Consider the following 16,237-nt stretch of genomic DNA (forward strand, 5'->3'; position numbering starts at 1 on the left):
GCCCTGCTCCTGTGCCCCCTCCCGCCCTGCTCCTGTGCCCCCTCCCCCCTCTTCCCAGCGCAAGCACAAGGCTCACGTGCGGAGTGAAGCGGAAAAAAAATGCGAGAGAGAGGGTTAGAGAAAGAAAAAAAACAACAAAAAAAACCCACGGCTCGCGTCGTTCACATCAAAGATCCGGCTCTAAGAGCCATTTCGTTTGCGAACGACCCATCACTATCACATATACCCTTATACATCAATATTTTCCCCTTTTGGTATACGAACATGGAAATAATAATCTGGACTATGTGCTAAAATGCAACCTAACCTTGTTTAATGATTGGCTGGGTATGTGGTGCATGTCATGAGGCTAAAAGCCACTAAGTCCATGCCAGTGTTTCCTGAGAACATGTTATTTTTTTTAATCATATACTTGTTTTTGAAACCACGTGTTTCTGATTCAGAGGTATAAGGCACATCTCTATCAGTTTTCAGACTACAAGCAAACACCTGTTTTTGTAAATGTAGCAAGTAGATGCCATGACTAAAACTTTCTGTGTACTACTCAATATTTTTGTTTGACAAAACGTAACGAAAATCTCAATTATTTCAGACTACATCTGTTGATATTGAGATTGGCTCTCATAACATATGGTTTCCTGGTTTCCATCTGATTTCCTTTCCTTTTTTCAACTTTTACTATTTTTTTAACCAAGTCTAACAAACTTTATTGGAAGGAAAAGGATAACAAACAAACAAACAAAAAGATTCATTCACTATTTTCAAACATCTGCTGAACATAGTCAACCAAAAAATGCAATATTTCTTTGATGTATTTGCAAGAAAAACCACTCTGACCATATATTTAAGAAAACTGATGTGTTCTTAAAAAAACTCAATTGTGCAAGCAGATTCACTTCCACTGCAGGAACATTGCTGTGCTTATCAGTAGTGTTATATTTTGATAAAATTTCTGTTCATATCTGCCAGGGTGTCTCCAAACATCGTCATGTTAAATGATCTGGGTGGAACTTCAGTTTGCACAGACAAGTAAAATGTAATCAATATATTCACTTTTCGCTGCAGACAGTTTTTCTCTTTGTATTTTCAATTGTGTGTATCCTGGTAAATTAATCTTTTAGCTATTTAACTTTTATTCAAATGAGAAGTTAATTAAGTTTTTGTAAAAACAAAAATCACTAGCAACCTTTCAGCATGCTGTCCTTACAGGTGCACCACAAATGAGAGAGGCGATGGGCTAAGCTTGGGGCTGCTGATTAAAGTTCTGTTATTTGGTTTTAGTCTTTTGCTTTATGCTCACTGCAGTTTTATAATCAGCCCTTTTTTCTGTTTTGTTTCCAGTTTTCAAGCTCCAGTTTAAAGTTTAGTTTTTTCTATTAGTACATGTCTGATGAGGCCGTCCTGTACACATGAGGGCTTGGCTACAGAGCAGCTCTTTGTGTGTTCCTTCCCTTTACATTCTCTGTCTGGGGAGTTTATCAGAGCACGCAAAGCTGTACATCATTACACTCTGAGCTACAACCTCACCGCTTCACCTCCTGTGAGACACTCTCTAAAAAGGGAAAATGGGGAAAATTAATGGATGCATCAAGTGCATTTTTATTTTCTTCAATGTGCTGTTTATGGTAAGTGGAAATGTTCTTTCTGATTTAATTTTAAACTATAAAAATTATTTTTGTGTTTTTTTCATTTTTCCAGGACGATTTTACGTATGTTATGTTATAGAGTAGAACAGAATAGAGTTTATTTCAAATATGTAAATATAACTAAAATGACAAGAAAAAACTTTGTAAAAAACAAAAACAAACAAAGTAAAGCCATGACGTTGCTGTGAATAGCTCCTACATGATTTTTATGCTAAAAAAAAGGATGAACTAGGAAAAAAAGCCCTTCAGCTTTAACTAAAACTGTTGTACTATGCTAAAAAAACAAAAACAAAATATGATCATCAAATTTGATCATATTAATGAAGACATGCTTCAATGTTCAAAATATTTTTTCCAAAACAGCAATCAAGTACAAATGTGGTTAACTGCTCAGCTCAGTAATTTCCAGTAAAAAGGGACCCCCCCCCCCCCCCCCCCCCCACACACACACACAGCAGAAGAAAACAGGGTCATATTTCAGTCCACCAGCCAACCACCAAGCAACTTCTCTTCTCCTTTGTTAATTTTTTTTTTTAGCTTATCCTAATGGAAAAAAGGAGGGGTGGGGGAAAAAAAGGTGGAGTTTGAAAAAACAATGAGCTTGTGCAGTCAAACAGAATAAAATGAGAAATGTGGTTTAAAAGATAATTATTTTTCAATTTTTAACACAGAGATTTTTCTTTTTATTCATGCTTATTGATTTTATTTCCATCCATTTCCACAAAACATGCAAACAAACAAACATTTACTTGTAATAATGTTTTGAAAAAACAGTTTTTTAAATCAAAATACATAAAATAAAAAATCTTATATTAAATTACTTTTATAATAATAATAGTCTGGGTCTGGAACAGTTTCAGATCCATGTTTCTTGGGTGTTTTCACCAGCCAAGAAACATGCCTAGACCTGAGGAAGCCTCTGATCAGGTTTTTAGCTCTTTGTCTCCCTCAGGTTGTGTAGTATAGAAGTGACAAATGCTCTTAACGCTTGCATGCAGGATTACACATCTAAGGAAGAGAGATTGTGTAACCTAAAATGGCAGACGTGCTTTAAAGGTATAAAATGGCTGAAGTGCTTTAAAGGTGTTTTCCCTGAAATGTGGCAGGTTTTCCCTGGCTGAACCATGCAAGTGTCAGTTTTAAAATAAGATAATCACTTTTTATTATTAATTATGTCTTAGTGCACTGTTTACAAAGCCTTTATTGTAAATGTTTTGTTAGCACACTTAGTCCACCATACTTGGAGCTTTAATTTTGTTAAACACAAACTGAACACTGTGATTCGGTTTCCACAGATCCTGGGATGTGTGCTGATTTACATGGCAGTAAGGGCGACTGCCATGACTCTGCAGGTAAACAACAACAAAAAAAAATGTATAATTTCATGCATCGGTTAAAACACTCGAATCCAGGTAAAGGATGCCCAGCTGGAAAAACTTCAAGCAAGTCGAGTTGCCCGAGATTCACAAAATTTACAGGAAATATTACATTTTTGTTATTTATATTGTTGTCAGGACGATAAATGTCTTATATCGGGATATGAGATTTTTGTCATATTGCACAGCCCTACCTTGCTTAGTATCTATTTTGGGTAAACACTCACTGCAAGTTGTGTTTTTAGTTTGCCTTCATCAGGTGTTACAATAATCAAGTGTTTATCTGTGTTGACTTAATCATGAACCACTCTTAAAGTCATGACAGGTTATGGTTGGATCTTTGTTCTGTACTGATAAGAAAAAACAGAGTTCTATAAAAACAGAGTTCAGTAATGCTTTGAAACAAACACTCTAAAGACAAAAGCAGCTGGTTTGCATTGAGCCCCGAACCAGATTTAGTCAGGACATGATGTGTATAAGATAATTCTCTAAAAGCACGCACGTGAAATGGAAAACACTCATTTAGAAATGTTTACATTAAGCCGACGTGAAGAACTCGGCGTGTTTATATAGAATCAGGCAGCCGTCCAGATGTAGTGGAGGCTCTCATTTCTGCTCTTAACACAGAACAGATGCTGCCTGGGGGAAGTCAACGCTCTCACAACTCATTTTCTCTGCAACAGTAATAACAGCTTGGCTCTGACAAAATTGTCAAACCAGAAACACAGAGCAGCAAATTATATCTTTTAATGGAGTACATGTTTTGGCTCATTGTTGTCACCAAATGAAATAGTGTTTTTTTGTTTGTTTGTTTGTTTATCTACAGTTTTTTTTCTCTTTTTTTCCCTCCAGTTCATTTCCAGGACTTGTAATTAGGTTTTACAGTCATATCCTGTAGCCTGTGAGTCTGGCAGTCATCTGGGGGATAACAATCTCCACGATTTTCATTGTTAATGAGCTGAAATTTGATATCCATATATATGCTTCTTGATACAATATGAACCAGTTTGTGTTTTTGCCCTACACAATGTATTTCAACTTTCTGTTATTGTGTTTATAACAAAAAAAAACACATTTTTAAGTTATAGATTTTACATAAACAGTTTTCTATAAGCTGTCATGTGCAGAATGAAATCACATTGCTGCTGGAAGGACGGGAGCAGCAGAGAAGTGCTCAGTGCATTATGGGAAGCAGCATAACTGAGAGATGGCTCAGAGTAGTGATGCGCGAATCATGAACGAATCGTTCAATACTCGAGAATCACTTTACTGACTCATGAATCATGATTCACAAGCCCAACTGACTCACTGACTCATCCCTGTTGCTGTTAGCAGCAATATATCTAGCTTATAATTAAAATTGTGGAGAAAAACACAACATCCAGTATCTTAACAAAAACATTTCTGCTCTGAACTGGAAGAAAAAACCCTGAGTAGAAGCTCACATCAAGACAATAGCTCCTCGGTTCACAGTAGCATCGCTCTGCTAACATGCTAACAGCACATTTGAGCTACTCACCCCCTCCTTTCCTGTGCTGAATCGTAGAGCCAGCGAGTCACTCAGGACTCGCTAACCCCCTCCCTCCTGTGCTGAATCGTAGAGCCAGCGAGTCACTCAGGACTCGCTAACCCCCTCCCTCCTGTGCTGAATCGTAGAGCCAGCGAGGGAGGGGGACTCGCTAACCCCCTCCCTCCTGTGCTGAATCGTAGAGCCAGCGAGTCACTCAGGACTCGCTAACCCCCTCCCTCCTGTGCTGAATCGTAGAGCCAGCGAGTCACTCAGGACTCGCTAACCCCCTCCCTCCTGTGCTGAATCGTAGAGCCAGCGAGTCACTCAGGACTCGCTAACCCCCTCCCTCCTGTGCTGAATCGTAGAGCCAGCGAGTCACTCAGGACTCGCTAACCCCCTCCCTCCTGTGCTGAATCGTAGAGCCAGCGAGTCACTCAGGACTCGCTAACCCCCTCCCTCCTGTGCTGAATCGTAGAGCCAGCGAGTCACTCAGGACTCGCTAACCCCCTCCCTCCTGTGCTGAATCGTAGAGCCAGCGAGTCACTCAGGACTCGCTAACCCCCTCCCTCCTGTGCTGAATCGTAGAGCCAGCGAGTCACTCAGGACTCGCTAACCCCTCCCTCCTGTGCTGAATCGTAGAGCCAGCGAGTCACTCAGGACTCGCTCACCCCCTCCCTCCTGTGCTGAATCGTAGAGCCAGCGAGTCACTCAGGACTCGCTAACCCCCTCCCTCCTGTGCTGAATCATAGAGAGAACGAATCACTCACTCGCTCACCCCCTCCCTCCGGGCTCACAGCTTCTTCTTCTTGGTTGGCAACCAATGTTAAGGCGCATTACCGCCCCCTGGCTCACGGCTCAGTGGACATTTAGATGAGAAAATATATACTTGACACATTTAAGGAAAATACTAATAAAATAAAAATAAACAAGATAAATGTTCCCTTTAGACATTTTTTTGCTCTTTTTTGCTTTATAAAATTGTTGTTTTCTTTTAGAATCACTCATCTTAGCAGTAGGATTTACATGAAAAGAGAAAAGAAATTAAGTTTGAGTGAAAATGTACATTTTTTGCACTCTCTGGTCAACTGACTCAGTGAATCAAATGACTCAAAAAACCCGATTCACTTTGGTGAGTGACTCATTAAAACTCGATTCAGTAAAAAGAATCAAATTTACCATCACTAGCTCAGAGTCACCTCATGCACCCTAATTATAATCTTAATCAGAAAGGAAAGTTTGAGGCTTTAAAGCAGAGAGGATGTCTCCACTGATGTCTTTGCCTGCTGATCTGCTTTTGGTGTGTTCCACAGCGCTCCCAGTGGACAACCCTCACATTTTATGTCATTTTAAAAATGACTAATCCACACACTGCTGTCTTTGCTTCACAGAACAAAGACTGTGACTAAAACTTTACAGTTTTATAAATGTCTGTTAACACTGTCTGATTCGACCTGTTCTTTACTAAAACTTCAGTAAATTTGATGTTGTGCTAGTTAAGCCTAACAACGGCAAATTTATTCTAACCCGAGAAGGTACTACAGTGGGTGGCCTCTTCACTGAATGTGACTTACTGGATGGTCCTGGCATGGCCTGGTTCAGGTTTTGAAATGCTTGCCTTGTGATCTATGGTAGCATGGCTAGATGGCACAGATATTAGTGGGGAGACTCAATCTGATGTGAACCAGAGATTCATGTCTAGCATGTTACTGATAACTGTGTTTGCTTTTGCTTATTCCAAGAAGTAAGGATCAATGCAATGTTTGTGTTGTTTCCTGTTCTTTCTGGAGCAGTTGTCATCATTTGGTATGCCAGGCTTGGGCTGGGCATGGGTTTTTGCCATTGGTGTCCTCGGTGTCTCCTCCCTGGGAATCTACGCTGCCTGCTCTGAGAAAGCCCTCGCTCTCAAAATAGTAAGTACAGGACCCCTGCATCAAACAAGATAATGATGTGATACCTGTTTATTTTTTGTTGCTTTTAATTTCACAATGAACAAAACAAGAACAAAGTAATGATTCTTTTAATGTTCTTAACATTCCTTCATGTACAGTTTGCAGGATTTATGGGCATTGGAATGATCATCATGATGATTTTTGGCATTGTTGTAGCGGTCAAAAGAAACCAGGTGATCTCTTCTCCTCTCTGCCTGCCTGTTTCTCAGTTACAGTTACTACTGTTATCTAGTGGCCTTCCTTTTCTGTCTGTGTCTGAAATTTAAAAAAAAAACAACCTTGCCTTTCTCTCAGCAACATAGTTTTAATTATTTATTCATTTTTGCTTTCCACCTTAATAACACTATCACACACATTAAAAATTGTCTGTATTAATGAATTGTCCTAATTGGACATGACCATAGGGCCTAATGGATAATATGGAAAATATTAGTAATGTTTCTTGTGGGAAATTCATCAGTGAATTAAAAGAAGCCAGTAAATAATTTTAGAACTAGAATTTGTTTTCTTTTCTACTTTAATTATTCTTGTTTTTGGGCATTCATTGCATATTTGAGATTTTTGTCCTTCTCTGTCTGTCTTGTTGATAATATAGCTTCTCATCTGTTTACCGTGATACTAAATATATTCTTTTTTTCTCTGCAGATAAAGACTATCTTCTACAGTGCCTCTAGTGAACTAGCAGAGCCCTACATGAAAGAACAATCGTTGAGAGATATGCTTGAAGCCTTACAGCAATCTGTAATGTTCTTTGTACTATTAACCTCATAACAGTAGAATCAAATAGAACAGAATAGCCAATATAGCCAGAATAGCCAGGATACAGAGGGTCATGTCCGATGTCTGCTCAAGTGTGTGGTGAAATCCCAAACTTACTTGTACAAGTAGTCAATACAGGACTTGCAGGCAGTGATCTGAACAGCAGTGGCACTGGAAGGGCTCAGAAGTAATCAAGGACCAACCCTGAAGGGGAGATCAACCAAATTTGTTTAATTTAAGACTAAAAGAAAACTAAATGAATGAGATGTAAAATTTGTGGGGGTAGGGCCAAATAAGTGTATAGTTCTGTCTATTCCTTTTCAAACAAAAGAATGGAACGATATCACAAAATGATGGTAAATATACACGTTTGAAATAAAAATGAACTGGACTGAAGTGAAATTTCAGTCAGATAATATTTTTTTCTTTTTATGCTTGGTGTCAAGTACCTTTTTGACTCCACCTTACACACAAAACCTTTTATTAATTATTTTTCGACTGAATTGTTTTTTAATAATTACATTACAGTTACTTTATTGACACATTTACATTAGTGCAGAACTTCATTGAGTATTTTCAATTATTTGAAGTCATTCTCTCATGTGTTAACAGGCGAAATGCTGTGGAATAGTGAGCGCTAACGACTGGGGTGAGGAAATTCCCAGTTCCTGTGAATGCAATCCTTTAGATCTGGGATATGGAGGATATGGCTCATGCAAAACCAGACCTCAGGTTAGTTTTATAAAATAAAACTGGATTTTAAGAAAAAAACAAAGAATATCAGCAAATGACTAATTCTGCTATCTACACTAATGGTGAAACAACTAGTAGCTTAGTTTTCCAACATCCAGAAGAAGAAACTACCATCACAACTAGAGGTTGACAAGGTACACTGCAAATGCTACGGCAAGGGGAAGCCAGAAAATCAGGTCAGGGGGGAGATATCATCATCTCCACCCTCTGGATTGGGTACCAAGCATGAAGAACAACTGCTACATTGTACCCTCCATCGAGAAGGAGACAAGAGGCCAAGATCAAGGTAGCATAGAAGAGAGTTAGCAAAATATCTGAGCTGCAGAAAGCTGTGATGAAGAAGGTGCCTAACAAGTACTGTCCATACCCGATGCCTAGAAAACTGACAAGCAAAGACTCACAGCCTTGGCCAGCCACTTGAAGAGGTATACAAGAGAGATGCAAGGCAGGAGAATTAACCAGCTGTTCTCCACAGAACCATCTAAGGCGTGTGGCAGGGGAACAATGTGAGAACAGCACCACCAAGGCTAGAAACAGAACAATACTGGAAGAGCATATGGAAGGAGACAACACATTACAACAATGCTCAGTGGCTAGTGGGACTAAGAGCAGACCACAGCAACCTCCCTGAACAGGATCCAGTAACTATCACCGTGGCAGACACCCAAAGTCTCGAGAATTAAGAGTTGTGCCTGGCTCTGACATAATATACACCTCCTGGCTAAAGAAGCTTTTTGCGTGAAATTAGTGTCAGATTGTCACTTTGAAATTACAAGTTGAGTAATTTTGCAGCCATCCATTCCACATTGACAAATGTAACTGTGTTTTGCCCTACAGTAATTTATATTTTATAACATGTATCTGAAAGTTAATCATGAACTGTTTCTATTTGAATACACAATATCCTCTTGTTTTCTTACAGGGAACCAGAGGCCCATCGCAAGTCTTTGAACAGGTATTTAATCCCCCAACCACTATCAGCTAATCCAAACACTACAGTCTGCCATTCTGATAGATTTCCATGTAATAACTATCTTCCATTCTCTTCTGCAGTCCTGCGGTGACGTCATGTTTTCGTTGGTAGACATTTTCTTCAAGATTGCTTTGGGCTTCTTCTTTGGATTTGCTGTGACAGCAGTAAGCTTCACTGTTGTTTTCCTTTATTGTCACTGGTTATCACTGTGACTCCATTGTTCTTTAAGATCTTATTTTATTTTAAAAAAAATCTTGGAAATAAAAACTCTTAGTTGTATTTCTAAGATGCTTTTTCAGACATTTGCTAGAATCTTAGCTTATTTGCATACATGATTACATTTTTGTTGCTAAATACAGTTTAATGTTATTAGTGTTCATTCCTTAGTAATGTTGTTACTGTACCTTCAAGGCCTAACTTCACTCTATCAAAGAAATGTGAAAAAATAAAAACTGAAGTGGTAAAGCCCAAGAAAAACAGACAGTGCAACTGCCAAAACCTTTGGTCATGACTGTATTTCCAGTGGATATTTGCTGGTAATAATTCTTTATGATTAATACAAGTATGGGTGCAATAGTATACATTGAGTTATTTGCATGTTGACCCACAAAACTACATTCCAAGTTCCCATGTTAATTTGCTTTATAAATTTGATTTTCAGATCTGATAAACCCATGTTTTATTTACAATAGAAAACAAAACACATTTAAAATATTTAAACTGAGAGCAATGATATTTTCTTTATCCCTTTGCTTTTAAAAGTCTGTTTTTTTGTGGGGCCACACCACTGTCGAGCACTGAGACATGAATCCTTCTCAAGTGTGTCGACTACATATCAGTGTGTAGCACATAGATACAGGTAGCACGTTGACCGCTTTACTATCAACAAAACTGGTAATTCCCCTTCAGCTTCTGAGTAAAATATAGTAATTGCCGTGTTGGAGCAGCAGCATTTACATCACTGTCATCCTCAGCGGGCTTCACCACCGGTGCTGTTGAACTGTAGTTTTTTAATATTATCACCTACCTGTTTTGTGAACTAACCCCCTGTTCATCTACCTGTCTTTATAGCTACTGGGCCTGCTTATTACCATCTTCATGATCCATCAGGTCCAACGTAATGACACTGGAGGAGGCATTGCCATGAAGGGCTACTGAAGAGAACCACCATGCAGCTATGTCCTCTGATCATCAACCATTGCATTAGGTTACCACATGAGAACTCTCTGGTCAGGACATCACCTCTTTTTTTTACTTTGATTTATGAAAAAAACTAATGTTTGCCTTGAGAGAGAGGAAATAGATGGCAATGTGGCAGGTTTTTATTCAGGACAGAAACTGCTGCCTTTCTGTCCAGCTTTCCAATGTACAAAGCATAGCTTAGAAAGCAGAACATTTTTTTTGAAAAGCTTTATGTCTCTTATGTGTTATGTGATGTTATGCAGTATTCTACTCATCTTATTTAGAGACCTTTTAATGAAAAGAAGTTGAACCTCTAAATCCGACTTTGTTAAACCGAGGAGGCTGAAGCTGTTGAGAATAGTAAAATTTTTTCTGGTTGCATCAAAAAAAGTGAAAACTTCAACTAAACTTCACTAGATTAAAACAGAAAACAAAAAAACAAACAAACATCCAACTGCGTAGTTGAAAGTGTCTGGATTGTTTGGCTGTTTTGTCCTTAAGTATGACATTCACTGAAGAGGTTAAAGAGTTGTTTAGCTTGAATTGATTTTTTTGGATTACATTTAAACATGCACTGATTTGTCCCCTGGTTAAGAAAAAATAAGTAAATATGAGAAGTGAAAGACTGATTCCTTCTGTTTCTGAGATAGGGTCAGTAATCTAAATTATTATTACATTCAAATTGAATTCAAAACCTCCTTGGGTTAAAATGACCAAGTCAGAATGGCACTTAAGCTGTCACCTGCCTGTGTTTGTAAAGTAAATAGTAAAATAGTTAACGGCCTGTATTTGTATAGCTGTTTGCTTAGTCCCTAAGGACCCCAAAGCACTTTACACTACATTCAGTCATCCACCCACTGGTGATGGCAAGCTACATTGTAGCCACAGCTGCCCTGGGGCGCACTGACAGAGGCGAGGCTGCCGGGCACCACCGACCACCACCAGGAGGCAACGTGTGAAATGTCTTGCCCAAGGACACAACAACCGAAACTGTCCGAGCCAGGGCTCGAACCGGCAACCTTCCGATTACGAAACAAACTGCAAACTCTTGAGCCACGATCGCCCCGTAAGAAATATAAAGAAATATAAAACAATGAATTCATATAAATTTTAAAACTGTGTTGTTGTTTTTTTGTATGTGGGAAGCACTTGAGTCATAGTTTAAGGTGAAAACAGTCTTTCTGTGGTTGTTCTACGTTTGAATTGTAAAATCAGATTTTTCCATTTAAGGTACACTTGTGTACTAGAAAATGACTAAAAAATTACTTATCATAATGTCATCTATGGGGATAAAAGCTAAGTGACAAACAGAAAAATAGATCATCCACTGACAGAAAACTCATCTGTCATTAAAATGGAAAAAAAAGAAAATGTATTGGCAGCACTTTCTAACAGACAGTTTTGCATTTTGCAGTTCTGTTTCCTGCTCATTACACAGAAACTGCCCCAGAGGTAATTGAGTGGTAATAATTTAGAAATTACCACATTATTACAGTCTTGTTTTGTCTTTGTTATCCTACTATTACCATTTTATTACAGAGCTGTATTTCCATATTATTACCCCCCCAGTTTTTGGACTCTTATTATCTTATTATTACATAATAATACATAAATTTCAGGGTAATATTACTCAACTGTAACTAGTGTTGCTGCCATGATATTACTTGTATATTACTTATATTACTTCGGTAATTGCATGGTAACAACTAAGAAATTACCACATTATTACGCTCTTGTTTCTCCCTTGTTACCCTTCTGTCACCACTTTAATACAGAGCTGTAATAGAAAGTGCTACCAATGTATTAAAGTTAAAGATATATTGTTACAGGATTGCTATATGTTCTGCATTAATATCATTAATAAATAAACTCTAGAGACTGAAAACACATAATGCCTCACTCTCTTCTTTTATAATGTATTTCCTCACCTCTGGCAGTAATCATATCACCCTGGAAATGTTTCAGACAGGAAGTAAATAAAACTGAGCAATATACCATCTCTCTGGCTTATGGTTTACTATTGTATGCTTGTTGTTTTGATGACTTTGTAGCCTAAGGAAATACAAGGTTGGCTCTGTAAATTGAGTATGGTGTTTGGTTAACATGGATAAATAGTGCAAGCCTAAGAATTTCAGTGAGCATTAGGTTTAGGCACTGCTGGTGACTTGTCAATAGAGGGCACTAGGGCACCGCCTCCATAAAAATAAAAAAAAATCCATAACAAGCAATTAATAGCAAAAATATGACATAAATTACGAATAAGCATAGTATATAGTATAGTATAGTAAAGTATAAGTATATTCACAGAGAGTTGAGGAATGGCTGCAATCACAGCATACCCTTAGGCTCCCTTCTTGTTTCAGAGATGGTTTTCCCTTTTCACATAAATGACCTCCTTGACTCTCTGCTCAAACTAGCTTTCCTCCCGGTCCAGGCTGTGTACATCCTCATCATTGAAAGAGTGTCCATTGACTGGCCTGTAGGTGTAAATAGACTGCAGAGTCCTAGAGAGGTCCTAGTTACCTCTTTTGTGTTGTGCCTGCTGCTTAGCCAGAGGTTGTTTGCTTTCCCCGATCTAGAAATCATGGCAATATTCACGACACCGATTGATTTCTGATTCAAGGCAAAAATTCCCTTTTGCTTCACAGGCTGACAAAAGCGTATTTGGGCAGGAAGAGTTGTAACAGGACTTTACAAAACAAACAGCTTTTGGAACTAGTGAAAGAGCATGTTAGCAAAGCACTGGAAAAGACAAAGAACAGAATAAAAAGGACAACAACAAATGCTGACTTCAAAGTCAGTGACAGGGTTTTAAGAGCCAATATAAGTAATCAGCAGAGGAAAGGAGGAAAGCTGGAAGCCAATTATTTAGGCTCATGCGTTATAACAGCTATCCAGGACCAAAGCGCCAACCTTCAAGGTTCCAAGGGGGTTATTTGGTTGATTTATGTTACAGCAGCTCGTGAGTGAATGAATATGGTGCAATTAAAGTATTTTTCTACACACACACACACACACACACATATATATATATATATATATATATATATATATATATATATACATATACATATATATACATTATATTTTTCCAAACACTTAAATTTACTTGAGTAGGGCTAGGGGTTGCCACTTCAACATACAGTCAAGTTCTATACTCTTGCCAATGACCTACTAATTTTATTCAGGTGTGTTGCACCAGGGACACATGGAAAAGTTGCATGACACTGACCCTCGAGGACTGGAGTTTGAGACCCCTGCCATACAGAATATTTGGTTGAACTGCAAGAAGACTCTGAAGTTTCTCTTTTCTTCTGGCAGGACAGGAATGTGGCCTTGTCCTGTGAGCCACAGTAAGGATGTACTTAGAGTAGAACTGGACTGTCACTGGCCTCAGGCTCTTCACCTTTTCAAAGACAAAGCAGTCATTTAGATAAAATATTAGATATTGTTTACCTATAACTGCACAAAGAGAATTTAGAATTATTGACAAGAGTGAACAAGCACTGACAGTGTAATCTACAGCTGTGGCCAAATGTTTCATAGAATGAGAAGTGTTGGGGTTTTTTTGACTGTTTTTTTGTTTTTTGTTTTTTGTTTTTTACACAGTTTGCTGCTTCAGTGATAGTTGTATATCATATTATATCACTTCACGTGGTCCTCAGCCAGTAAAGGGAGGAGTGCCCACTCTGGGTCAGGGATGAGTTCCTGTCCCAAGTGGAGGAATTTAAGTACCTAGGGGTCTTGTTCACAAGTGACGGTAGAAGCGAGCGGGAGAACGACAGACGGTGTCAGGGGCTTGATCTGTGACCCAATGTTTCGAGATTATTTTGTTTTTTGATTTTCTTATATTAAGTTGATGATACTAACTTGTGTCATTGTGTTATTATTGTGTTATTATTAGTTAGGATTCAGTTGAATTTTATTCTGGGTTTTGTTTCATCTGTGTCCCCTTGGCTATGTGTCATGTTTCCTGTCCAGTCTGTCATGTGTTTCATGTCTGTGTTATGTCCACATTGTCAAGCTTGTGAGTCATGTTTTATTTTTTAGAGTCTAGTGTTTCCATGTTCAATGTATTTTCTTCTACTTACCCCGTCATGTTCATTTGTGTCAACTGTGTCTTCCCAGGTATTTCCACTTCCCTCACCCCTCAAACTGAGTTCTACGTGCGTGGGCTTTTGATTTTATGTGCAAGTAATCTTATTGGGCCTGTGAAATTGAATTATTTTTATGTCATGGCACACAACAAAAAACACAATTTAAGCAAATAATTCCATAAGGGGAAAAAGACAGGCAGCACAAGAGGATCTGGTGACAAATACATTTTTAGAGGAGAAAAATAAATAATTATAGTGTACATATCTTTAAGTTTTTTTTCGTAAATACATAATTTCAAATAAAATGAACTGAAATTCCATTAAATCACAAGGGAGTTACCCCCTTAGTCGTGGGCTGTGTAATAAAGTGGTACCCCAAGTCTACTACTACTACTGCTGCATTTAGCATCTTTTTCATTTGTATTGTAGCTCAAAAGCAGGTGATGCTGTTTAACTCTGTTCTCTTTTGTGATCCTGAAATTAAAAATCAAAAACTAATTCTACTATCAGGTGAACTGAACTTCAGTTAAGAAGTTATGACCTGCAGTCTATCTGGGTCAGATATAAACCAAGTTTAGGTGTAGTTTATTTTGGTTGTTCTTACTTTTTACAGTCAGTTACAAAAACTTGTACTGTGTACTAGCTTACATGACTGAGTTTCTATTAGGGGTGGGTTTTGATTATCGATTTATCGACCAAAATCGATTCTAGAAGCTGCAGGTTTTATCTCTCTCCAAACAATATTGACTGAACCAACAGCAAAAGAAGATCCAAACTACGTTTCACATTTCGCTTCACATAAACATCGTCATGAATTCCCTCTGAGAGAGAGAGAGAGCTGTACATGAAGCGTGATTTTACTGTGGTGGAAGCAAAACAGCAAAAGTCAGTGTACTTCATGAACAGTTTCCCATCCAAAAATCTCTGTTTTCTGTATTATTCGCTTGCTTATTACGCACAAGTCTACCGTTGTTTACAGTGCTGTCAGCCACTGTTCTTTTTGGTTTTTTTTTAACTTCCGACTACAAAGCCTCATTTCTGCTATTCAATACTGAAAAAATTAAAATTTTTAAAATTATGCAAAATTAAAACGGTTAGCTGTGTCTCTAATAAAACCTCTGTAACTTTGCTCTGCTTCACTTCAGCAGCAGCTTCATGGTTTTCTTTATTTTTTGTTCTACTGCACAATATTCTTAAGGTCATCCGCTATAAAAAGCCAGACCAGGAAAATCTCCTTAATCTTTTTTGGGCCTTGACTCACACGTAAAATCTCTGTCTCGTTCCTGTTTCCTTCATTTAACCTCCTAAGACCCGAACTCTTAAACGACATGCATTTTTAATTTCTCTTTGATATTTGGGCATATTGGGGCCCAATGAATGTAAAAACAAAGAATTACCAGAATTTTTTTTTTACCTTATTTTTGTTTTTAAGAAAAATAGGAGCCACATATGACGATATTCGTTTAAGATTTTTGATAAAACAGAAGCAGTATAATGTCCTCGTAAGTGGATATCAGGCCCTTGTAGAGCAAAATTGAGTATTTTGGTCTAAATAACCCAAAATGTGATGTCCACATATGTGGACGCCAGGTCCTAGGAGGTTAAGGAATATTTCTAAACTGCGACATATGGTCTCCTTAGCTGAACTGGAAAAAATTGTCCATGCATTTGTGTTATCGCGTTTAGATTATTGTAATTCCCTGTTTACCAGCTTGGATAAATCATCTCTTTCTCGCCTCCAACCTATACAAAACGCAGCAGCCAGACTACTAACTTGCTCTAGCAAGCGAGCTCACATCACTCCTATTTTATGTTCTTTACATTGGCTCCCAATAGATTTTAGAATTCGTTTTAAAATTACTGTTTTAACATACAGAGCACTAAATGGCCAAGCCCCAGATTATTTATCCAAGCTTCTCACAAAATACACTACTGCTCGTCGTCTCCGCTCACAGACTCAGAGTTTGTTGGTTGCTCCCCGAACATGACTGA

At 38.2% G+C, this 16,237-nt stretch overlaps 1 protein-coding gene and 1 pseudogene across 1 annotated transcript; both read left to right on the plus strand.

The window, feature by feature from the left end:
- Positions 1–16,237, plus strand: part of LOC134615929 (NACHT, LRR and PYD domains-containing protein 14-like) — an 851,239-nt pseudogene that overhangs the window by 669,707 nt on the left and 165,295 nt on the right.
- On the plus strand, positions 1,444–12,112 carry LOC134615832 (CD63 antigen-like). The gene is made up of 9 exons (XM_063460502.1): positions 1,444–1,625; positions 2,942–2,998; positions 6,323–6,442; positions 6,580–6,654; positions 7,127–7,222; positions 7,853–7,972; positions 8,916–8,948; positions 9,047–9,130; positions 10,038–12,112. The coding sequence occupies exons 1-9, from the start codon at positions 1,566–1,568 to the stop codon at positions 10,122–10,124; spliced, it is 732 nt and encodes a 243-aa protein (XP_063316572.1). The 5' UTR covers positions 1,444–1,565; the 3' UTR covers positions 10,125–12,112.

Source organism: Pelmatolapia mariae, linkage group LG17, assembly GCF_036321145.2.
Source record: "Pelmatolapia mariae isolate MD_Pm_ZW linkage group LG17, Pm_UMD_F_2, whole genome shotgun sequence".
Taxonomy (NCBI): domain Eukaryota; kingdom Metazoa; phylum Chordata; class Actinopteri; order Cichliformes; family Cichlidae; genus Pelmatolapia; species Pelmatolapia mariae.